This window comes from Ipomoea triloba, chromosome 2 (assembly GCF_003576645.1).
Source record: "Ipomoea triloba cultivar NCNSP0323 chromosome 2, ASM357664v1".
Lineage (NCBI taxonomy): Eukaryota > Viridiplantae > Streptophyta > Magnoliopsida > Solanales > Convolvulaceae > Ipomoea > Ipomoea triloba.
This window is the reverse complement of record NC_044917.1, coordinates 13,144,008-13,169,098: the sequence shown is the minus strand read 5'-3', so window position 1 is coordinate 13,169,098 and position 25,091 is coordinate 13,144,008. Positions and strand designations below refer to the sequence as shown.

Genomic DNA, 25,091 nt, shown 5'->3' with positions numbered 1-25,091 from the left:
TAGACAACAAAAATCAACCAAGAGCGTCACCACAAACATCTGCGCACACCAATGTTGGAGGCAAAACAACTCGCGCGACATTGGTGCATGGCTTCTCCAATAGTGACTAGACTCTTCATAGCAGCATCACCACTCCTTCCCAAACCCACTCAGATACTAACAGGAGAAACGAAGCTCTAGGAACATGAATCAACAATCAATCAACCATTACTAATTCTGCAGATTAGTTTAATTATGCCAATCGATTAAAGGTTCATTCTTTCTTTTATCTAACTAATCCGTATGGCGTCCAGATTCAGTTACGTGCATTAATGGTTCATATGCTTAAGACATTTATTTAAACCATTAACACCCATTAAGTGAGGAAGAACTTACGGAATCCCCGAGTTTAAGAACCAAATAAACAACCCAACAAGAGGGTCAGATTATTTATCCTTTTATCCTACCGAGCCTAGAATTAACAAGCATGATTTGTACTCGGTTAATTCTCTCAATCAGACTAATAACAGCTAAATTGGCCAAATTCAACTCAATTAATCTCAACACAAAGCATAAGATAAAATATAATCGATTGGCAATATTAAAATTAATAGTTACGCAGAATTTTCATCGTAAATGTATCATGTTCCCAGATAATAATTTTAACCCAGTATTCTAATATCAACAATTGAAACCAAATGTACTAAAGCTTAGCAACAGATTGACACCACTATCAAATTAGTGTCCACGTAGCAATATAACTCACAAAGCTAGAATTTGAGGAATTAACAAAATGAATTGCAATTTGAAGAAAAAGGAATTAAAACCAGAGTGTGTACTACTGCTCAGAGATAGTTGCTGTCCAGACTGTTATAACGCCGAATTGGAGTCACCAAACCAGAATTTCTTGCTAGAAAATTATTGCTGCCGAGAACAAACTTCACTCACTGCCAAACCTGCTGCAGATCGAAATTGCCACACCAGTCGGAAATCGCCACCAAGCTGCCAAACTTGTTCGCCGATCGGAACCCTTCGTCCACCGTTACTGGAATTGGTCCGGGTTAGAACTAATGATCTCCTCCTACGTTCTACGCCCTCTTTTATATCACTACAATCCAACAGCTCCTCCGAACGCCAACACAACCGCCGCGCTAACAATTTGTTAGATCGTTGAGATTTTTCGCGACTTTGGTGCTGCGCCCCTTCCTTCGTTTGCCGTTGTTGACTCGAGAAAGGAAGACTAGTTATGCCACACAAAGGTCTTTCACTAATTCCTTATTTACATAAATCACATTTTAAATAGATTAGATTACAAGTAGAATTCTAATCTATAAGCATGCTATTTTATTATTATTATTATTATTATTAGATAAAAAAAAAGTATAAATATAATTATTTAATAAGATTAAGCAAAAAATATAATTAATTAATAAAAATTATTAAGTAAAATATAATAAAACAAAGTAATAAAACTATGCTTATCAAACCGACAGTATTTGGTTTGGTCCTCGCTCGGAGAAATTGCCATACATTCTGAGGGAAAATGCATCATTCCCATTTCCTCAGCGTGACTTAAAATCATGCTAACCGAATGAGTAAGCGGTGTCAAGTGTCGCGGTGGGGCGAGACGAGGTCGCTCGTGATCTCTCCTCTTCGTTGCGTATGACTGGTTTGGGCGTGGTGCGTGGTTGGACGAACCAACTTTATCAGATCGCCCACTCCTCCTACCTTTTTCCTCATCTTTCTTCTTTTTATCAGCCTCCTCCGCCTCGGCATAGTGGTTTGTTGTCCTCATTAGCTCCTCATAGGAGCTTGAATGGTGAGTGTTCAGCTGTCTATGAAAATTTTCTAACCTCAATGCCTGGATAAATATGAGGATTGCCACTTTAGAGTCGAAATCGTACACATTGTGACTTCTTTTTTCCATTTGCTCAAGAAATTTCTTAAGCTTTCACCTCTGTCCTGCTTTACTCCGTAGAGATGTGAAAACGGTTTCTTGTGTTGTATATGCCCGGAGAAATAAGTCAGAAAATTTTTGGACAACGCTGCAAAGTTCTGTATCGAACCATTTGAAATCATGTTGAACCAATCTTGGCCAGTTCCATTCAAAGTGGACAAGAACGCCCTTCACATTATGGCGTCGCCTGCCCCCGTCATTACCATGGCTACTTTGTACCTTGTCATGTGGACACGTGGGTCAGAAATCCCGGTGTAGGCTTTGATAGCGGGCAACATAAAATCTCTAGGGAGAGGTGCATCCATTATACTAAGAGAAAATAGAGCGGTCATCCTCACCTCAAGTTCAGGTGAATGTTCTCTTGCCTTTACCTTCTTCTCTAGCTCTTCTATATGTTAGAGCTTTTTCACCACTTCTTTCTACACGTTTGGGGTTTGCTTGAGTGTCGTGGACTGACACGAAGTCGACCCTCCAGACTCACACATCCCTTCCATCCGGTGTGACTGCTCATCTTGGTGTGGACCCTTGGTCCCCTTGGCCTTCGGTTGTGCCCACAACCTTGGCTGGGTAGCAACCCTCTCACCCCACTGTCCCATAGCGGACATAGAAATGGTCGGCCGACGAGTTGCATTACAACACAGACGCTGGGTCCTCTTTTCCTCTACTTCATCTTTCTGCGCGGATGCTTGGGGTAGTTGACCTTGAATCTCCGCCCCCAACTGGGTTAGGGCTGTCGCTGCCTGCTGAATGGCCCGAACCGTCGCTTGGGAGTTCAGAGATGGTACCAGTGCTTTGGGCGCCTGCTACCCTCCACTGTGATTGTTGTTGCATTGTTGGTGGTGACCATCATTGTGACCACCACCGGTGTTGCCACGATTCACGTGATGAGAATTGTGGGAATCGCTAGATCCTGATCCAGCCATCTCCACTGATAAGCTGATATTGTTGTTATATGTTGAGCCTGAGATTTGGCCTCAACTCTCAACGAGAGCACTAATGACGGTAAATATGTTACCAGAATATTATTTGTATTATTAGCTCAGTACAATGAGTAGTCAGTACAGTAATGTTGTGTGTGATAAACAAAGTGTCTCCCCTCACTCTCCAACAAGACTCCTCTTTTATATCCACAAGCGCCAATGACTCTTTGTGAGTATGTAACGGTTGCTTAATGTTGTATTAAGTGCTGCTAATAACGACAAGGAGTAACTCATCTTCAGTGTGATGTACACTCCTCTTTAATGTGTCGTCCTTACGTAACGGGTGGCCGTTTGTCTGCCTTTGGGTCAGTGCTGGTGATTTGGGTCGGATGCTGCTTGCCTGACTACTCTGTCACAAGGTAAAGCAATCAAAATTATGAGTTTAGAGAAAATTAAAAAAAAAAAAACCATTAAGGTATTTAAAATTCTTTAATGTACCTTTTGATTTGACACAAATGAGAAACAATAATATGCAAACCATTCCTTAATGCTAAATCCTTTCTAAAAGCACCAAGGCATATTCGAACATGCTATTCTACAGTTATATTTATTGAATATACAAAGCATAATAGGATTAAACATATTATTAAATTTGAACATCTCATATATTATAAATAAATTGTAATACTTAAACAATTAAATATGAGCACATATATATTAAATTAAAATTCAATTAAAAAATTAAGAAGCTCAAATTGAAATATAATTTAATAGAATTTTCTTAATGAATAGGCCCAAAAACCTCAAAATTAATTAGGCCTAAAATTTAAAGGTAGTCTAAATACCTTAAACAATCAGAAGAGGCCCAAAATAATTGATCCAACAAAATGATTAATCACCTTGACCTATGATTAGAGCTCAACAACAAGAATATGTCCAAATTCTTTTTTTTATATTTAATTATTGTGTGGACCATGGAGCTATGTGGACCATGATAAAATGTACATTTTTAATGTAATAAATGTACATTATTTTTGTACTGAATGTACATTATTTTTATACTATAAAAATAATGTACATTAAGTACACAAATAATGTATATTCTCTGAATACAATGTACATTATTTTTATATTGAATGTACATTATTTGATAGTGTGGTCCACACAATAATGATTGTTATTTATTAAAGTGGACCAATGATTGTTATTTATTAAAGTGGACCAGGTCAGGCCGAATTGGGCCAGACCCAACCCAACTAAAAGATATTCATTTTTGAGATTGTGATGTAGGTGGTGGGGAAAATGAGAGTTTCGACCTTCTAGGCCGCATCGCTCGTGAGTCAGCAACAATAGTATCTTTTAGCTTAGTTGATGTGAGATAGAATTTAACATCAAGATTTCAAGTTAGATAGTTGTTCCCGTCTATGGCTAGTTCGGTAAATTCACACTTTGTAAAGGCAGGCATAATCAACAATAATTATTAGGAATATTTTATTACTCAAAAAACAGCCACATATAATTTAAATATAAGGCCCAATATGTTTGTGGGTTGCAAATTTTAGAACAAAAAATTAAGGTGTGGTACGTTTGTGGCCCAAAAAAATTCTTGAATCCATATTTGGTAATTAAGTGTGGACTCAATTTGGTTCACAGGTTCCCTATTGTAGACTATCAATGAGTGAGCCTAGGATTGGTATTGTTTGGATTGGATAGCTTAAGAGGTAATTCCTATGTCCAATATAACCTATTTTCCAACTCTTGTATGATATTATGTGTACTCTTGACCTATTGAGCTGGTATATCTTGATATTGTGGTTTGATCTTGAAGTTTCTTGTATTTTTGAGTGCCATTTATTCTATTTTTGATAGCCTATTGTTGTTGGTATATTTTGCATTCTGAAAATCTTAGTTGCCTATTTCTTCTACTGAGTGTCGTTTCTAGAAATAATCTGTCTCGTATGCATTTTTTACCTAGCAGAACTGACCTACGGTATTGGCACGCCTGTGAGCTAGCCTCGCCAGGCTAGTTGAGGTATCGAGTGGCGGAGGTTCCACTTCAGTTGCCCTATTTCGTGTGTTATTGCGGTAGTGAATGACGGGTTCCCTAGTTCCGTCGTGTTGTTCCGTTGGTTCAGTATTGTTTACTGTTCCAGTGTGTTTTGCTTCTAGTATGAGTATTCGTTTGGTTGTTTCAGTTTGTTGTGGTGGCATGATGTTGGATAATTCCTATTCTTGCTTATTGAATATCATTCTTTCATGAATCCTATCATTTGATAATTCTTGTATCTTGTGAGTATTGGAATTCTATGCTTTTGTTAATATCTTTGACTCTATTGAGCATTTGTTACCACGTTGTACTCTTATATCATTTTCTTGGATTGGTTATGAATCATTTGGAATTCTTATTCTTGGATTGAGGTTGAGTTACTACTTTTGATTCTCATTTGTATATATGATCCCTTGGAATCCTATATGTTATATATTAGAGAGACATTCTTTGTTGAGAGTTATATTCCTTGTTATTGAATCTTTCTTGATATTATTATGATGGCATGTGGATCCGCATGGGGACTTACTATGACACTATTGGTTTGAGATTGTGGGCCTTTAGCTCTAGTGGATATTTTGGGCACCTAGTAGAAACGAATCCTAGGTGTAAGAGATAGTTACTATTACTAACCCGTTGGGCTTGGGATCCCAATAGGGGGTGTATTAGTGTATACACTTAAAGTGCTAAAACTGTTTCTATTGTGGTAAGGTTCGCTATGGTGCGGAGGTGACGGTTGTTGTGTGGGGAACGCCGTTCGCTAAGGATATAGTTACGGTGAAATCCTGCCTTATATAGCTCACTTGTTACTTGATTGATACTATTGATGGATATTGATTTATGTGGTATTGTTTGTGGTTGGAGCTCTCCACGCGGATGCCTCTATTACATTTGGTGGATTGTATTTACATTGATTATAGCTTAATTGGCTCTATGGTGGATAGATATATGTGGTAGATTGGAACTCTCTTTGCTTCTATCTTACTTTCTAAGTATGCTTGGTTACCTATTAGGATCATGACTTATCTTGGTGCTCCTTTGAGTGAGGTATTGAGCTTGTATATCATTGTGGTCTATTAATCCTTATTAAGTCATTCTTGTTATTTCTATTACGGTGGTATGGAAGTCTTTTGAAAACATTCCTTAGTCTTTGCTAATGGGTGAGTATATATTCTATATGTCAGTCTCAAAACCTATGGTGGATAAGAAATGTATATATTGTAGCTTTACATGTTGGAGTGGGGTTTTACTTAGCACTATTCACTAATTATTAACTTATGATTTCAAGTATGGAGTAGAGCTGAGAGCGCATTTAGCATGCCAGTAGTTCTACCTCCTTCTTTTGTAGTTAGTTTGTGTAGTTGCGTTGGGACAACTTTGAGATGTAATAATTTAGATTTCAGACCTATGACCCTATTGGATTTTGAGTTGGTGGTTTTAGCCTTACACCCCAGATATTTGGTTGTTGCTTCCGTAGTTTAATTTATTAATCTTTTGATCAGATTCTAAATTTTAATTGCCTTAAACATTACCTTACAGTTGGAGGTGTTACAAAGAGGCAAAGGGGTAGGCCCCATATGTCATGGCAAATTATACCATGGATCAAGATTGATCCACCTTGCATTCTAAGCCTTGGTCCAAAATAATGTTCAGATTATGTGCTATAGTTAATATATTATGTGTCTATTAATAGATTATGTACCTATAAATAAATTGGAGGTATATAATATGTTAAGTGCATATATAAAATATGTTAATTATAGTAGAATATAATATGTTAAATGCATGCACATAATCTGAATGTCTTTTTGGACCAAAGTTTAAAATGTAAGATGAACCTGATCCATGAAATAACAATGGAAGAATCCATGTAAGAAGGAACAAAGCCCGTGATCTTTGAGAGAGAGAGAGAGATAGAGAAAGACAAAAACAAAAACAAAAATGCATGGCTGTCCAAAGATATTCCTTAAAGAGTAACTGAAGTGGCTAGCACATGTACTGCCTGATTCCCCGCCACTACTGCACACAATAAAATTTTCAACACCAATAATTTTCAGATACCCATCCATCCAATAATGTTGGCATGCAGTTGGCCCAATTCATCTAAAGATCTACTACTGCTCTTGTTGAAGCCACATTAATGGTGCTAGTGCTGAGATCAGGAGGAGGGTGATGGAGGGGAAAATGGCATTATTTTTCCTTAGCATTATTGAAATCCCAGCATGACTCATATCGTTGTAGGTGCCAACACCACCCGATGGGCCTAAACCATTGTTGAAACCGCCTCCTATAGCACCGCCGCCTGTAGTGGGAGTAGTGATGATTGGATTTGGAGAAGCATTGCCTGTGGTTGTTGAAGGTGTGGTAGTAGGGGTTGTGCTTACTGGTGTTGTGCTTCCACTGCACACCACAAACAAATTAAACCACCCATCATACACTACAACACAAAGAAATATAACGCTACGTCACCTAATATACGCCGATTTTTATACCGCGATTATGATATACAACCGTCGTATATATACATTATTTAAATATATACTACGTAATACATAGTACGCTGTAGAAACACAAGCCCAAATCCAAGAACGAACTAAAAGTACTAGGGGTAACCTCAGTCATAATGACAACAAATCTAGACTTGTAACCACAAGGATATACAAATTTTGAATCCTTGAATTCTTAATTTGAGTCAGTCAGTTATAAATAACTTAATTCTGATGATCCTTTGCTTTATTTAAACTCAAAAAGTTGTGAGTTTCCCTCTACAACATCACATAAAAAGAAAGATTTAAAGGCATCTCAAATGTAAGTTGTCAATAAAGAAAGAAATTAAGGGCACTAATCTCAAAGCACCTGTCTGTACTTCACTACCATCACTCCATCACTCACAAATTTTGTTGTTTCAATGAGGACAGGAAAGTCCTATACATACATGACTCACTCGCTCTCTACTTTTCTTCTCCTCATTCCCACCTACTTTTCACAAATTAAAGGACTAGGACTAGTATTACATGTGCTCCATCATTTATTTGCCTTCTAATCTGACAAAAAGCCACAAGGACCAAGAATGTCTAACCCTAGAGTCTATAAAAAGGGGACTTTTTAGTTTATTATATTTTACAAGTTCCACTATATGTTTTCTCAAATTCTAACCCTTATTTTTACGATAGGATGTGACAATAATAATGATAGAATATTTTTATCATGTGGATCTCAGAAAAAGTGTTTACATAAAAAATTTGTGAGAGAGTAGAAATTAAGAGTAAGAAGTGGGAGTCCATGTAATATGAAAATATTTTGCTATTTCACAAAGAGTTTTATTACATGTATTCTCAACTTCTACTCCCTTACTTTTACTTCCTGATGCGGTAACTATTGATAAGTTACTTTTATTTTGCGGGTTTCAAAAAAATGTCTACATAAAAATTTTTTATTCTGCGGGTTTCAAAAAAGTGTCTACATCAAGAATTTGTGAGAGAGAGTAGAAGTTGGGGGTAAGAAGTGGGAGTCCATGTAATATGAAAATATTTTGCCATTTCACAAAGAATTTTATTTCATGGATTCTCAATTTCTACTCCCTTACTTTTACTTCCTGATGCGGTAATCATTGATAAGTTACTTTCATTCCGTGGGTTTTAAAAAAATGTCTACATCAAAAATTAAAGGGAAGGAGTAAAAGTTGTGAGTAAAAATAGGAAGTCAGAAGTAACATTTTCCTTTCAAAAAGAAGCGAACTGAAGCTTTGGATGCTTTCAAGGCAATAATAATTTTAATATATTTGAATAATCATATATGCTTCTTGGGTCAAGAGTGGAAAGCCACAATCTTGGTGTGGGCAGTAGTGAGACTAAAGTAATTTTAAGCTTTAATTTCCTTACTTTCAGTCTATATATTTAACATTGTTCATTGGTTTAACAATAGTGAGATTTATGTATGACCAAAAGGGCAAGGAGATGGTCATCATCATGCAAGTGCAAACATAGTAACATACTATGATATGTATGATATAAGAGACAGAAAGAAGTCATAGATTAGATTTTTTTAAAAAGTTGGAAATAAAGGTTAGAGACAAATGGATTTAATTTACTTTACTAGCATGAATGATATGATGCTAAATTATAAATTCAAAGCTAGTAGACTCTGTAGGGGAAAAGTTACATATATATGGATGGAGACTAAAGAGATTTATCATGTAATCTTTGTTTGTATTAGTGATGAGCTCATCCCCCTAGGGCTATCAACAATAAGTATACCATGAACATACTGCATGTTCACAAATCAAATTGTGATAATCAGTATGTAAATTGTGAATATTCAGTGTATAAATTGTAAACATTCAGCATGTAAATTGTGTATTTTGAATCCAGATTCACATTGCAAGGTGGACTCGGTCCATAGAATAATTTGCTTAGGATCACAAGACTCTAATAGTATCTCATAAAAGCAGCCACCCACTTTGTGCAATATAATATTTTCACTGCCCTCATCACCTCCTTTTGACTTAAAGGAAATCAAAAGTAAAAAGTTATTTGCATGACTTCTGATTCTACTTACTATATGACCCAAAATAGATATTTGGCTTAATTACAAACACATTGCAAAAAAAAAAAAAAAAATCAATTTTATTACTAACTAAAAACAAAACCTCTAAAAAACAGCACCCCTATTGGCAAAAAATGAGAACATACTCAATTACTATTAAGACCACAGTTGTAGCTAATTAACCAATTCAATGACTTGAAGGGGTCTACATGGTGTTGTTTGGTTCATGGGATGTTGGGATTAACATTAATCTCAATAATCCTATGTTTTGTTTACTTCAATTAAGAGGTTTTGAATTATATGGTGGATGCATGTTACCTAATCCAAAAGGGGTTCTACAATCATGGTGTTTTTATTATTTATTTATTTATTTATTTTTAACATGATGAATATGAATATATGATGAAGACTGTAATGGTAGATTGCAATAAATGAGCAATCTTTTACCTACAAAACAGACAACATTTATGATGTGCAGATCCAAAATTTGATGTACTACTGTACAAACTACAAAGTGGTCCTTATCAAAAATCAAAATGCATGCTTGTCTTGCATCAAGACTCTAGAAGTCAGAAAAACACAAAGCCACTACCCGAGAGCGTGCATTGAGTAAATCCCGCCTTGTGATCCTAACTGACAAAGGACCACAAGGAGATAAAGCAGCTTAGGTTGTCCATAACTGACCGGCTCAAACCAAGAAAACTGGGATTGAAACTCGTGACCTTGTGGTTACAAGTTTGTATCCTTAACTATCTTGGCTGGGGTTACCACTCTAGAGGTCATTTTTGTTTTTGAAAACTTGACTTTAATGCCATAGCCACAAAATGCCCATCATCAAATGCTACAGTTAAAGGACCTAAAGACATGAAACCCAGAAACCTACAGGACTTGCCATATTCATCAACCCTGATCAAGAACTAATCAACAATTGCTATACTTTACTACTTAGAAAACATGTTAAAAGGAAGCCATACCTTGCACTGGAGGGAAAAGCACAACCAGTTATACCTAGAAATCACACCAAAAAAGATATAAAATAAGAGAATCTGATCTCCAAGAAAAAAAAAAAAGTAAAATTACTAATAGCAAAAAAGAGGTAATAATGGGGGCTTACTGGGGTCAGTTGTGGTTATGGAGGCAGTGCTAGAGAAGTCACAAGTGCCTGCAGCTTGGCCCTTCTTCTGGAAAAAGCTATTGACAGCATAATTGCAATGAGCTCTTACAGTGTTGGGGTTATAACATGGCCCATTCTGGTGAATGGGGTTGCAATCTGCCCCATTCCCACATGCATAGTCCAGTGTCTTTTGTAACTCACTATCACTCATCCCTACCTTGCAAATGCACCATGTTGCACCTACCAAACCCCATTAAATGAAAATGAAAAGTACAAGTTATTAATAATGTCAATTTTTTGGATTTTATTTTATTTATCTTAGCTAGCTTAATATATTAAGAGGGTATAATCAAGAATGTTTAAAATCATAACTATCATCAAGGGATTAAAAATGGTCTCAATCTTTGGGGGTGATGAGGAAAACCCGCCACCACTACCCGAGGGTATGCATTAGGTAAATCTACTGGCAAATAACCACAAGGAGCTAAACCAGCCTAGGTCACCCATAACCGACTCAAAACAAGATTCGAACATGTGATTTTGTGGATACAAGTTTATATCCTTAGTCATTTTGGGTGGAGTTACCCAAAAATGGTCCCAATCTTGAGAAGGCAGAGCATGGCATATGTACAAATTACATTCTTTTCTTTTTTTTTTTTTTTTTTTTTTTAATCTTTCAAATCTCTTTCAAACTTGAACTTGAAGAAGAGCTTTGAAAATAAAGCATTATATAGCAAAGTAGTTTATAAATGGGAAGCTTGGATCTTTATTTGTGTTATATATAAATATGAAATATGAGAATTGAAAATAAATGTTAAGGAAAATGCAGAAAGGAGAAAAGGGCTCAACTTGCTATTTAAAGCAAGAGAACATCATTATCCACCCGGCCTTTCAATAAAAAAAGGAAACTTTGAGCTGATGGATAAAATAAAGAAAAATAGAGAAAGAAGAAAGCTTACTTGAGTGAGCAGCCATGGCCAACAAGAGCAATGCAGACAGTAAAGAAGCCATATTCATGGCAGATCGATGGAGAGGATAACACAAGAAGCCCTCTTAGAATGACGATAAACAAACAAGGCCTGCTAAGCTAGCAGAAGGTGGGACTGGGAGAGAGTGAGAAATAAAGGCGTGTTTGGGAAAGGAAAAATTACCAAACACAAAAATACAAAGGCAGCAATGGTATGTACTGGGTGATGATATAGACTGAAGATGGCGGGCTGTTGCCTATTGGTGGACCAGCCTGGTGTGTAAATGTTTGATGTGTCGGCCTTTTTTTTTTTTTTTTTTTTTTAAAACCTCTTATACATTTTTTTTAATATTTTTAATATACTCTCTCTGTACTATTTTACCTGTCCTATTTACTATTCATTGGTCAAACCAATTCTTTCTTCTTTGCTTATTTTCTTGAGTAATTTTTATTATTTTTAAATTTAATTTTTTGTGTTTAATAGTACTTTTAATGTAGTTTCTAAATATATAAATTTTATATATTAATGCTAAACTTAATATTATGAAAAATTGGATTAAAAATTACTTCAATCAAGCATCGTTAAACGAACCAGACAACCATTTTGAGACGGAGGTAGTATTATTTAACTCTAAACGACTAAACTTCACCGTTCTTGTATTGGAGTTGGTGAAGCTAAGGAGGTGAATTTTGAAATATACATTAATTGGTCAGCCTACGAACCTCCAAATGTTAGTGCAGTTGCATACTAGCAAAGTAAAGTTTATAAACTTATTTTGAATACATTAGTTAATTAGTTGAGTTGTTCACCTTACTGTTTTCATTTTTTAAATTACGTTTTTACATAAATAAACTATTAGTTTTCTTCAACTTTGTTTGAGATTGATTTACTTTTTACATATCATCCTATCCTACTCGATAATAAAGATGAATTTTGGTAAAGGTAAAAAAGGAAAATAAATAAATAAATAAATAAATGGTCTGATGGCATCCGTAATTCCGTAAACAATTCCTATCTTTTGTGTATAATATCATGGGACTTAATTATGTTTTTTTTTTTTTTGCTTGAAAGTCAATTATTTATTTAAATTGTTTTATTTTTGATAGTGTTTAATACTTTTAAAGTTAAATTTTTATTTTCATGTGCATTATAAAGTGAAAGATTGTGAATCTTGAATGCAAATGATAACATATCTGGTTCCTACTTTGTTTTTAAAACAAATTAATCATCTGTATTTATTACTGTATTAGAAACATAATAAATAATAAAAACAGTGCATGAAAAGTTAATGGAACCAGAATATGTTCATGCAATTCGGAGAACTTCTCCTACGTCTGCGGGGCCACACAAAGGTGAAACTCAACTCCACTAGATGATCAAAGACGATACAAGGTTTACCAGATATCCATCCAACAAATGGCCTAATCTTTACACCTACTAATCATCATCATCTCTTGAGTTGGTAGTGATGTGAGAATAACTCCTTCAACTTTCCTGGGCCAATCAGCAAGACTTCCACTTGATGTAGAAAACAGGATCATAACATAACTCTAAACTAAATAGACATCTTACCATGAATATGAGTCTGTATTAGGATAACAGACCTTAAATATTAAAAGTAGGCTAAAGCTAAAACAACAGTACTTAATATTAAAACAGCAGGGACATTAGCGTTCTTTTGTACGAATCAGCTCTTACATCTTTGAAGGCTTCAAGCTCTATTTATAATTGATACCCTGAGCACCTTCCTTGCATGAGATCTCCTCAACTTAAGGAGATTCATTCACTTACATCTCCCCTTGAAAAGCTCATCTCAAGCATTATTGTTTGAATAAATTATAACCACTCATCCATGCAATTAATTATCACTCATGCATTATAAAAATACCTTATGCATAATTAATTTAACTGGACCAATTAATACTACCTAAGATTAACAAATAAATTGCCAATAAATACTATACATTAATTTCCCTAACAAACTCCCTCTTTGACAATTATTTGTCAAAACTAAACACATACATTCTTAAGGCACGAAAAAATAACAATCAATCAAAAATAGTAATTTCAGTAAAATGTTCCCTAAGATATGTTGGGTTAACATGCAATGCTATTACAAACGAGAATTAATTATGCCAGGATAAGTCATTTGCATGAAACATCATTCACCAATCAAGATCCAACCAACCAATAAAAGTAAGAGAATTATTCCAATAAATAATCCAATAATCCAATAACGAGCTAACTAGCATTGTTTACCATTGTTGACCAACTAAATAAATAAAAACATTACTGAGCTTTGCATGCTCCCCTCAACAAATACTCCCCCTTTTTGTTATAATTGACAAAGGGTGTGTCAGTGATCATCTAGTAGGAGCAAGCTGGCTCCTCAGCATCAGTTTCTAAGGAGTGTAGGAGCTCCTTATCATCCAACAGCATCTTCTCCACTTGAGCAACAGAAGACTTCAAGCCTGCTAGAATAGATTGGGAAGAATGCACACGAGCACGAACAACAGCAATATTTATACTCACACGAGGAGGTCTAGTAGGAATAGAGATGCCTTCAATCACAGCAACAGAACGTAAGGTAGAACAATCATCAAAATGAGAACGGTGAAACAGACGTTTATCAATTGTATACTTGGAGGTTATAAACAATTCCTCCTCTTGTTAGTGCTTCTGAAAGTCCTACTTGCATAAGATACCGTAAATCAAACTGGAGAACAAAAGAAGTATTTTGTCCTCTATACCCTGACGAAAGCTCATGATATGTCGAAAGATCATTTCACTCAAAACAAATTGTATATTATTCTGTATTTTGAACAACAGGATGACCATTTTCTTGGACACATAGTGTGCTGGTTTCTTAGCATCCCCCTTAGGCCAAGTGAGATCGAGAGTTAGTGAGCGTGGATGCGATAAGATCATAATCAGGTGTAAAAGGAGCATCAACTTCTGTCCTGTCAGTAGTCATTTATAACAGCGGGACTGAAATCATACCAGTGCTTCCTGATATAGATATTGTGGAAGTGAGAATTGTTTTCATCAACTGTGTCATCTATCAAATTTGTGTAGAATTTGTGTAGAACTCTCTAGTCACCATGTCACAATACAGACCCACATTCGTCACAGTGTGGGGAAGATTTTGAGAGCGAAGAGTGTCAAACTGTGACGAATGTGGGTCCGTATTGTGACATGGTGACTAGAGAGTTTTACACGAATTTGACAGCTGACAAAGTTGATGAAGACAGTTCTCACTTCCACAATGTCTATATCAGGAAGCACTAGTATGATTTCAGTCCCGCAATTATAAATGACTACTATGACAGGACAGAGGTTGATGTTCATTTTATACCTGATTATGATCTTATCGCATCCACGCTCACTAACTCGCATGATCTCACATCTTGCTATGCCATTCTGCTCCGTCTGGCTACAAACAACTGGTTACCAACTGTGGCAGCACACTATATGTCCAAGAAAATGGTCGTTCTGTTGTTCAAATGTTCAAAATACAGAATAATATTCAGTTTGATCTAGGTGAAATGATCTTTCGACATATCATGAACTTTCGTCAGGGTAAAGAGGACAAAGTGTTTCTTCCGTTCTCTAGTTTGATTTACGGTATCTTATGCAAGCAGGGTTTTCAAAAGCACCAACAAGAGGAGGAACTGTTTATAAAGACGTTTCACCGTTCTCATTTTGATGATTGTTCTGCCTTACGTTCTGTTGATGTGACTAAAGGCATCTCTGTTCCTACTAAACCTCCTCATGTGAGTATAAATATTGTTGTTGTTCGTGCTCGTGTGCATTCTTCCCAATCTATTCTAGCAGGTTTGAAGTTTGAAGTCTTCTGTTGCTCAAGTGGAGAAGATGTTGTTGGATGATAAGGAGTTCCTACACTCCTTAGAAGCTAATGCTGAGGAGCCAGCTTCTGCTCCTACTAGATGATCACTGACACACCCTATGTCAATTATAGCAAAAAGGGGGAGAAATTGTTGAGGGGAAACATACAAAGCTCGGTAATGTGGTGATGTTTTTATTTATTTAGTTGGTGACCAATGGTAAACAATGCTAGTTAGCTCGTTATTGGATTATTGGATTATTTGGCTATTTGAATAATTCTCTTTCTTTAATTGGTTGGATTATTGGATTATTTGGCTATTTGAATAATTCTCTTTCTTTAATTGGTTGGTTGGTTCTTAATTGGTGAATGTTGTTTCATGCAAATGACTTATCCTGGCATAATTAATTCTCGTTTGTAATAGCATTGCATGTTAACACAACATATCTTAGGGCACATCTAAATGAACTTACTATTTTTTTATTGTTATTTTTTCCATACCTTAAGAATGTATTGCCAAAGGGGAGATTGTAAGGGAAATTAATGTATAGTATTTATTCATAATTTATTTGTTAATCTTAGGTAGTATTAATTGGTTTATTTAATTATGCCTAAGGTATGTTTTATAATGCATGAGTTGCATGGATGAGTAGTTTTAATTGATTCAAATAAGGATGTTTGAGATGAGCTTTTCAAGGAGAGATGTAAGTGAATGAATCTTAGCTTCTTAACTTAGGAGATCTCATGAAGGAAAGGTGATTAGGATTTCAATTATAAATAGGGCGTTCAGAGATTGTGGAGCTTATTCGTACAAAAAGATCGCCAATATCCTGTTGTTTTAATATTAAGCATTGTTGTTTTAGCTTTAGCCTATTGTTTTAATATTTAAGGTCTGTTAACAGACACATTAAGATGGCTATTAAGTCCATAGTTGTGTTGTGGTCTTGTTTTCTACATCAAGTGGAAGTGTTGGATACCATTATATATAAGGTTAATATAATGATAGAAATTATAAGAAAGTAACAAACTGCGGGCATTTAATAAGGATAAGAATTGCAGTCCAGAAACTTATTAGAAACGTAAAGATTTTAAAAGAAATCTTAATGGCAGGCAGAAAAGAACCTGTATTACGCAAATTTGGCCACCTCAGAAATTGGGCAGTCGAAACCGGCGCCACTGAGCAGCGGATTCTGCAAGCATGTAAACCGGCGAACAACAGGATCGGACTTCCATGGAAGATTCCCACCGGATCGGATGAACATAGCGACAGACCATCGCTACCACACCTGTATTCCTCTCCGTCCACGGCAGTCCCTAGTTTACTGCACTGCCTCATCATCGCCCCCATTCTGAACGGAAACTACCCATGATATGATATGATGCAGATTACCCCGCCGGAGAACTCGGAAAACAAAATGACAACAGACGGGCAGTGCAATATTCCAAAAATAAACAAAAAATACGTACTGTAGCATAGTAGCATAGTCTAACGAGGGATGGTGTATTGGTATTAATAGCCTTTATATTAGGTACAAAGTTTGATTTACTAACAACTTCTAATTATTCAGTCCAACTAAAATACACAGAGTTTATTTACTAACACTAACAACCTCTAGTTATTTAGTCCAACCAAAGTACTTGAGAGTATGTGCACTGACTACAACCTCTAATTATTCAGTCCAACCAAAGTACTTGAGGGTATGTGCACTGACTATTGAGTGGGGTGGCGAGCCTACGAGATGATTAATTATTTCTTAAACTCAAATGTTAGATCGGTAGAAATTTGAGTGATGAACTCGGGAATTCTCCAGTTATCATACTGTCATGAAGATCAAGGCGTTCAAGATGGGAGATCTTAATTAGATTGCGAGCTGAGAGCACCATTATCAGTAGTTTTTTGATGGGTTATTGTAGAGAAAAGTGTCACATGGAGGAAAGAAGGGAGGAGAGAGAGGGGAAGGGAGCTTCTACAAGGTTTGAGTTTTTTTTCAGAAAATTGGGGCCTACATATTGCTAAATACAGCCGCACATTTTGTGCGTGGAAAGGCGCGTCAGACATTTGTTTATTATTATTATTATTTTTTTAAAATCAATTTTTTATTTTTTTTTCATCTCTTCACATTTTCTCTTTCCTAATCACACTTACAAAAACTCCTCAAACTCCTCAATTACCGCGAAAAAACTCCATTGATAAGAGCAAGCTATATATTATTTTTCCCCAAGGCAAGTAGCTAGCTAGTCTGATCTGGTTTGAGTAGGCAAATTACATAGAGGACTTATTATTGAAATCATAACAGTGATGATTTACAGTTGTATATTTTGCAACACCGAATGGTCATTCTAAGTACACAAAAGGCCTTCCCAGACTCCCATTTCTCTCCAATGGATAATATTCACAATTATACTATATTATTATATATATACGAGTTGCAATATCCTATTCCCAATCAGCATCAAAGAATCCCGCATCCTTCATCTCTGAGTAGTATGCTTCATCCAGAAGCCAATCTTCTTCCTGTATTGTTGACAAAACAGAATAATGATTAATCAGCAACTGAGGGATAATGAACGATCAAAACGAATCAATACTGTAGAAGGCGCTAGACGCTAGTCGGCACCCAAGTAAAAAAAGAAAAAAAAAAAAACACTCCCCCGACTTGGGCGCCTAATAGGCCGGCCAACCAATGTCCACCTAAGGGTAATACGATTTTTGCAAAAGTGACATGAATACATGGATTATTATATCTACCTGAAAGAAGTCGGCCAAAAACGTAGCATAGATAAAGGGAAGATACAGAGAGTGATAGCAGACAACGCTCAAATCATATAACCTGCATCATTAACCTTTCACGTTAAGTTGAAACCAATGGAACAATACAGTATTAAATTGGTTTGGATGATTAATTTCAGAAATGAAATATATGCAGTACCAGGCACCAAAGCCAATCCCAAATACACCAAGCCCACAAGCAAACAATACTGCCACATTAGTTGCGAACATGACTATGACATAGTTGTAGAAGGCTGGCCTTGCTGCAAATTTTTGGCGGGAGAATGTTTTTTAGCAAGAACAAAACAGAAAGAGTAATAGGGTAACAAGGGGACTGAAAAATGCAACTCACGAGGCAGATTATCTCTCCACTTTGAGAAGTGCACAAAATATATGTACCCATAAGCTGCAGTTAGCAGAAGCCTATAGGTAAACCATATGGCCCATTTTCCTCCATTTGCTAATCCAACATCAACAAAAAGTGGAATCCTAAATCCAAATACAAGAATTACCTGCCGACAGAGAATAAAATTATGGGCACAAATCACCTGCCTGTTTAACTACTACGGAGTATTATTTTAACAATCATGCATAATTCTTGGACAAACACTTCCAACAATGGCAACAAGCATGAAATAAAACACATTCATCAACCATTAACCACTGTTGGAAAACAAACTCCCAACAAGGACATTAAAAAAAGAAGAAGAATATGGCATGGTCTAAAATTGAACAGAAAAAGAACAAATGCCACCACGTTGGTTTGTGAAGAAATATGAGATGCATTTTATAAGACTGAATTGTTATTTGTAAGTTGTAGCCCAGTCCATTGCATTTACCAGCCTTCTTGCATTGATCCATTTGCTTAAAATATGATCTAAAGCATTTTATGTATACAAAAGCAGAGTGAAAACATACATCTTTCTCAGGAAGAAAATGAAGAAGCTGGAACTCAACAGTGATCTTTCATACTCAATTAGCCAATTAGGAAGAAATATACATGAAGCATCATAACCATAGTCTCACACTTTGGAGATGGATAAAAGTGTTACCTTTAATAGAACATCCACGCCAACAAAAAGGCCAGACACAAAGAAATTGCGTGTTAAAGTTTCCAATCCAGTGGCATAATTCTCGTGAAGTAAGAAGGACATTAGACTAATCTCTAAACATAACATTCCAGAGGCTGCAAACAATGACAAAAGATTCCACGCAACATCCTTTCCAGGAGCACACTGCCATGCCTGTAGTATATCATTGTTCCAGTCAGTGAAGTAACTTCAAAATTTAAACAATTTTACAATCTTTCTTTCTTAAGATAATAGAAATTCATTGACCATTTTAGCTAAACAAAACAATAAGAACAATAAGATTAAAAAAAAACTATAATTTACAATACTCTTGATTCAGCAGTGTGTTTTTCCGTAAACCAAATTACAGAACTACAGAGTAATATACATCTCTATATTGGAACAATGGAACTTCTCTAATGCCCTAACAAGCACAAATGTTTCAAATGGACTTAAAACCCCCGAAACTAAGTATCATAAACCACCAAAAGCTGTTGTGTCACCACCTCTGAGTCCTATTGTATCTGGGTTTTCTCATGATCAATCAAAAACCAATTTAAATTTAAATATAATAAAACCATTTTGTGTCACATTTTAAAAATCACAACTTCCCTCTAAGTCTATCTTTACAAGTCAAATCTCAGTAACCAAGCAATGAGGACCAAACCAAGCACCAGAAAAGCTCAAAAAACTACAAATAGAACAAATTAAATAATATTTTTCATAGTTCCCTAAGCAATAGAATTATTTATGCCGAAACAAAATAGCTCAATTGTGGTCTTTTTCCCTTATCAGTCCAATTCTGAAGAGCAAATAAACTGAAATGCCAAAATATTGCAGATTAATTAATCAATTGAGAAAAGAATAGTACCTGCAGGGATGACCAGGCAAAGTTTACCAGAGTAGCAAACCACAATAGAGCATAATATGCAATCATTACATAAGACCCACGGTTCCTAAGCTTCTTTATATTCCTCTTTGCATGAAACCCTAGGTACAGTATAAACAGAATCGAAGGTACAATCAAAGCAGCGTCGTGCCAGAAACCACGGCACGCATTGGCGGAGGAGCTGTACCATCGGGAAATAAAGTGATTGCCGGCGGCGGATGCGGTGGCTACGCTAGCGGTCGGCGACGAAGCTTGACCTATGAATAAGGTTTCTGGAGTCCCGGACATTTCGAAGAACTGGAGATTAGGGAATGGAATTCATCGACGATTGAAACCCAAACTTTACAAAATCCTGGATCAGCAATATGTATAACTGGAATCGACTCGCAGTGGAAAAACCTATGTCAATATGGTTGAGAATTGAGATCGGAAGAGTGAGAATTTCTGGAGGGGAAGCATACAAATTACCGGGAATTTGAGGGACGTTTCAAGCAACCCCACCAAGCAAACATTAAAGAAATAGAAAGGAAGGGTCAAATAGGCTCATCTATTACCCGGTAGTGTTCAATTCTATTACAATGCAGTATCTGTTCATAACTATAGAAAACAACTTATTGAAGCACAAGAGTCAATATTGTGAGTTTGATGCCACTGGACTACAAGGTCCTTGGCCTAAACTATAATTTAATTGCAGACACTTACATTTTGAAACTTTTTAATAAGCCTATTTCGCAAGTAACCCCTGGTTGGCGATGACTTGTCCCGTTTAGATTTATGTGGCATTGAAATCTCCTCCTACCTGGCATGAAAAAAAAGAAATAAAATAAAAATCAGACGTTTTTGTAACTGAAATAACATTACTTTCCCCCAACTTTATTCCCAAATTCTAAAAACTCTAGGTTAGTCGACGAACGACTTTACCGACCAAAGACATTGACAACAGTGGAGGAGCGGAGACATTGACGACATTACGACTTTACCGGTCAGAGAAGCGGACCACGAGCGACTAGGTAAGCTTTGCATTATCCTAGGGATTTCTAATTGAAATATAGATGTTGTCGAATGCAGTTGGTTTTGTAAAGTGATAGTGTGTTTGTGCCTCTGTGGTCCTGCTTTGTTTTTGTAAAAGAAAGATGCTTACTGTTCTGTACGAAAGTGAAAGCGTGTTTGTGGTCCTGCTTTTCTATATACTATGTCTGGTAAAGCTCTTTTGGGGGTCCTACCCTTAACCCTACTCGTAAGTGTATTGTTTGGTTGTTGTCAATTTTAAACTGTGCATTTAATTATTGTGAAAAAAAAAAAAAAAAAGAAGAAGATGTGAAACAAGGAAGTATGCTGTCTGGTTGTGTATTTGTAATTGTGCATTTAATGACTGTGAAAAAATATGTGAAACAGGTAACTTTTGTCTGGTTGTGAATTTTAAATTGTGCATAAACTTATTTTATTTCGGGATCTCAGATACTATTGAATTACTTATTCACTATGGTAGTAACTTTATTTAAAACCCTAGCCTTAAGTATGTAGGAGGAGAAGTAGAATCTGTCAAAATTGACCCAGATTTGGTATGTTATCCACATCTGATGAAGTACATAAAAGATCAAAGATATGAAAAAATTGTATCACTAACATACAAATTACCTGAAGAACCCTTTAGTTACCTAAAGCTTTTAAGTGATGATGCCAGCAGTATGCACTTAGTTCAGATTACTCATGTAGGTAAGAGGTGTGAGATATATGTTGAACATGGGTTAGAGGATCCAGAGTTGGTAACTATGTCTTTACTTGGCCCTGAAACTGCAGACACAGATAATAGGGCTCAATCTGGGTGTTTAAGTGCCATTAAATTGGACTTTGATGGGTTTGAATTTGGCAATGAGGGTGATGTTGAGGTTGAAATAGGTGCGGATCTTGGGGCTGAAATAGAAGAGGATGTAGAGGTTGAAATAGGAGGGGATGTAGCGGCTGAAATAGGTGTTGATGTTGGGTCAGAATTTGAAAGTGATTTTGGGGCAGAAGAGGATGTTAGTGTGGGTAGGCAACCTGCTACTGATGAGCATGAAGGGGATGTTAGTGTGTATTATGATTCTAATGACCCACCCACCATTGAAGAGGATGAGAATGATGTTGGTGGAGAGGTCCAATCTAGTAGGATGAAATGTATATACCCAAGATATAATCCTAAGTCTGACCCACCTGCTATTGAATTGGGTATGTTGTTTGACAACAATGTCCAGTTTAAACATGCAATGCTAAGTTATGATGTACATAATAAAAGAGATATTTATTGGAAAAAGAATGAACCTAAATATGTAAGGACAAAGTTCACTAAAGAGGGGTGTCCATTTTACTCTAGTGTAAGGTGGGAAGAAAGATACAAATGTTTTCAAGTGAAGGTAATTAATCTGGTCCATAGATGCAATTCAAAGTACAAGCTAAGAGTTGTGAGTCAAAAGTGGCTTGTAGATAAATTAGAGAACAAAGTTAGGAAGGACCCTAAAGGCAGATTTAAAGCTAAATATTACAGTCAGCATGGCTAGAAGGACAATAAAAGGAATTCTAAAAAACTTAGATGAAGGGTTTGAAGGGCAGTTTAGAAGACTGAGAGATTATGCTGAAGAGTGTCTTAACTCAAATCCAGGTAGCACTATTGTGATAAAAACAGATAGGATAGTTCCTGATGCTCCATGTGTATTTAAGAGAATAAATGTTTGTTTTGGTGCACTAGAAAAAGGGTTTTTAGAAGGGTGCAGGAAGGTGATTGGGTTAGATGGGTGTTTCTTGAAAGGTATGTTGAAGAGAGAGATATTAACTGCTGTTGGTAGGGATGGAAACAACCAAATGTATCCTATTGTCTGGGCTGTTGTTGAGATAGAGAATAACTCATCTTGGAGATGGTTTCTAGATTTGTTGAAGGTAGACCTAGGAATGTGAAACAGGAGTAACTGGACAGTGATGAGTGATCAACAAAAGGTATTCATTTATGTTTATTGTATGTTCATAAACTGCTATGATATACACTGGACACTGATTGGTCGATTTATGTTATTATGTAGGGACAAAGCAATATAATTGAAGACTTATTTCCTGGAATTGAGCACGGGAGTTGTGCAAGGCATGTTCATGCAAATTGGACAAACAAATGATCTTTTTTGGCAGTGTTGCAATGTTACTAAGATGTGATTACCATATGAACAAATGGTCTATGTTGACAGTGTTTTGGCAATGTAAATTGACAAACTTACTGTGTTTTGGTCTATTTTATGGTCCTACATATATGGCAGTGTTGCTATGTTTCTTGTCTTAGTTTTACCATATGAACAAATGGTCTGACTTTACTTTTAAAATTTCACTTCATAAGAACATGTCCTTAGGAGAAAAATTAAGAATCAATTTTATTTTAAAATTGGAAGGATTAAATTATGTTTAAAAATTTTTGGCAAGACCTTGTGGTCTAGTGACACCAAGTTGTATTCACATATGGGATGTTGTGGGTTGAACATATACTACATTGTAACAAGTCAGTAGTACTCAAAAAAAATTATGTCTAAAACAATATAGTGAGAATTTAGTAATTATCATCAATTTTACTATGCAAATTTGAATACTAAAATCTGCACTTCTCATAATTTTCTAGCATTGCACATTTAGTATTAAAAAACTCCACTTGCAAAAATGCAAAAGAGTATTGCACTTAGGGTTTATATTTTAGATTTTATGACAGAACTTTTGGTTTCATGTGGTTTAGGGGTTCACTTTTTATTGCTTAGGGTCTAGCGCATTTACCATTTAGATTTAAAATTTTAGCTTTTTCATTGATTTGTTAAAAATTTATTCAGGTTTGCATTTTTCTTTAAATACTACTGATTCTATTACAATACATTATATGTTCATAACTACTTTCTCAACCTACTGAAACACAAAGAGTCAACAGTCACCTCACCTCCACTGAGGCTCGAACCCACTCCCTTCCATGAGAAAGTGTAACAGGTTTGCATATTTTTTTTGAAGATAAACGTAGCTATTCCATTAATTCATAACATAAAACGTTTACATCAACGATCAATGAAATGGTAAACCATTCTTTACAGTCAGACATAGAAACAAATTTTCTAACTATGCTATAGAAAACTTGAATCGCAGACTGTTTCATAACTAGGAAGCTATGTTCCTTCAAGGAGCTTAAAGCTTCATCAAAGATCTGGGTCTTCATCATCATTCTTTTTTGCTCGCCCAGGATAAGATCAACACTTGCCGAAACCAAACTAAACGATTTATGCTAATGATAATGAAAAGCTCGTGAAAGTAACGAGAGGAAAAAGCCCGTGAAAGTAACGAGAGGAAAACACAATAATAGAGAAAATAAAAAGTGGTAAAGCCAAAGTAGGGTTGGGAGTTCAAGACTACCAACACAAACTCCAATACCTACCTACTATTATTTTATTCAAAGGGAAATAAAACGGAAGAAGAAGATTTGTGGCGGTGGTCGGAGGCGGACGGAGCTGCGACGGTGGTCGGGCGGAAGAAGAGCGAGAGTAAACGTAGAAGGTGACCAAAACCGCCGGCTCAAAGCTCCATTAGAGCTCCGGCCGGAGGCCGGCGGTGGAAGCCGAAGTTGAGCAGCAGAGAAAAGCCTTTTGTTTTAGAGAGAAAAAGGAAGCAGCATTAGGGTTTCTCAGGCATCAGGTTTGCATATTTAGTTGTTAAAGATTAAAAATTTAAGTGTTCGAGTTTGCAAACTGAAGTTGACAATAATTACGAAGACGCCACCGTATTTTTAAAAAAAATTGATATGATCCGTCCAATATTTACAAATGTAAGACTGAGATTGGTTCTTAGTTTTCTCCCAGGGTGTATTCTTATGGGATCTTAATTAAGCATAGTAGACAGATATAGGCCATTGAATGCTTGAGATCAATAGCTTAGATTTCACCAACTGTGCACTTCACTTGAACAACTGCACAATTGGCGAAATATAAGTCATTGATCTC

The 25,091-nt window shown here is 36.1% G+C and overlaps 2 protein-coding genes across 4 annotated transcripts; both read right to left on the bottom strand.

Moving 5' to 3' along the window:
• Window positions 1–6,731: 6,731 nt before the first annotated feature.
• On the bottom strand, window positions 6,732–11,724 carry LOC116007786 (PLASMODESMATA CALLOSE-BINDING PROTEIN 3-like). Its single transcript, XM_031248468.1, has 4 exons — window positions 11,522–11,724; window positions 10,563–10,802; window positions 10,423–10,456; window positions 6,732–7,303 (listed from the first exon to the last, which is right to left on the bottom strand). Exons 1-4 carry the CDS (start codon window positions 11,577–11,579, stop codon window positions 7,018–7,020), a joined length of 618 nt encoding a protein of 205 aa, XP_031104328.1. The 5' UTR covers window positions 11,580–11,724; the 3' UTR covers window positions 6,732–7,017.
• A 5,899-nt stretch (window positions 11,725–17,623) lies between these two features.
• LOC116011481 (protein CANDIDATE G-PROTEIN COUPLED RECEPTOR 2-like) lies at window positions 17,624–22,144 on the bottom strand. Of its 3 annotated transcripts, none has more exons than XM_031251059.1 (8): window positions 21,742–22,144; window positions 20,806–20,902; window positions 20,086–20,502; window positions 19,197–19,388; window positions 18,497–18,656; window positions 18,305–18,407; window positions 18,124–18,205; window positions 17,624–17,889 (listed from the first exon to the last, which is right to left on the bottom strand). In XM_031251059.1, the coding sequence occupies exons 3-8, from the start codon at window positions 20,389–20,391 to the stop codon at window positions 17,812–17,814; spliced, it is 921 nt and encodes a 306-aa protein (XP_031106919.1). In that variant the 5' UTR covers window positions 20,392–20,502; window positions 20,806–20,902; window positions 21,742–22,144; the 3' UTR covers window positions 17,624–17,811. The 3 variants fall into 3 exon arrangements, with proteins under 3 accessions (XP_031106919.1, XP_031106920.1, XP_031106921.1); XM_031251060.1 differs by lacking the exon at window positions 21,742–22,144 and adding an exon at window positions 21,029–21,154; XM_031251061.1 differs by lacking the exon at window positions 21,742–22,144 and adding an exon at window positions 21,025–21,041.
• Between the last annotated feature and the right edge of the window lie 2,947 nt (window positions 22,145–25,091).

Bases quoted from the DNA above. Each gene is read 5' to 3' on its own strand.
- LOC116007786 (XM_031248468.1), bottom strand. From the start codon at position 11,579: ATGAATATGGCTTCTTTACTGTCTGCATTGCTCTTGTTGGCCATGGCT. The intron at 10,457-10,562 runs GTAAGCCCCCAT...TGTGATTTCTAG, and splicing joins CATAACCACAACTGACCCCA to GTATAACTGGTTGTGCTTTT. The intron at 7,304-10,422 runs GTATGGCTTCCT...TGTGGTGTGCAG, and splicing joins GCTTTTCCCTCCAGTGCAAG to TGGAAGCACAACACCAGTAA.
- LOC116011481 (XM_031251059.1), bottom strand. From the start codon at position 20,391: ATGTCCGGGACTCCAGAAACCTTATTCATAGGTCAAGCTTCGTCGCCG. The intron at 18,657-19,196 runs GTAACACTTTTA...CTCTGTCGGCAG, and splicing joins GCGTGGATGTTCTATTAAAG to GTAATTCTTGTATTTGGATT. The intron at 18,408-18,496 runs GTGAGTTGCATT...AAAAATTTGCAG, and splicing joins GTGGAGAGATAATCTGCCTC to CAAGGCCAGCCTTCTACAAC.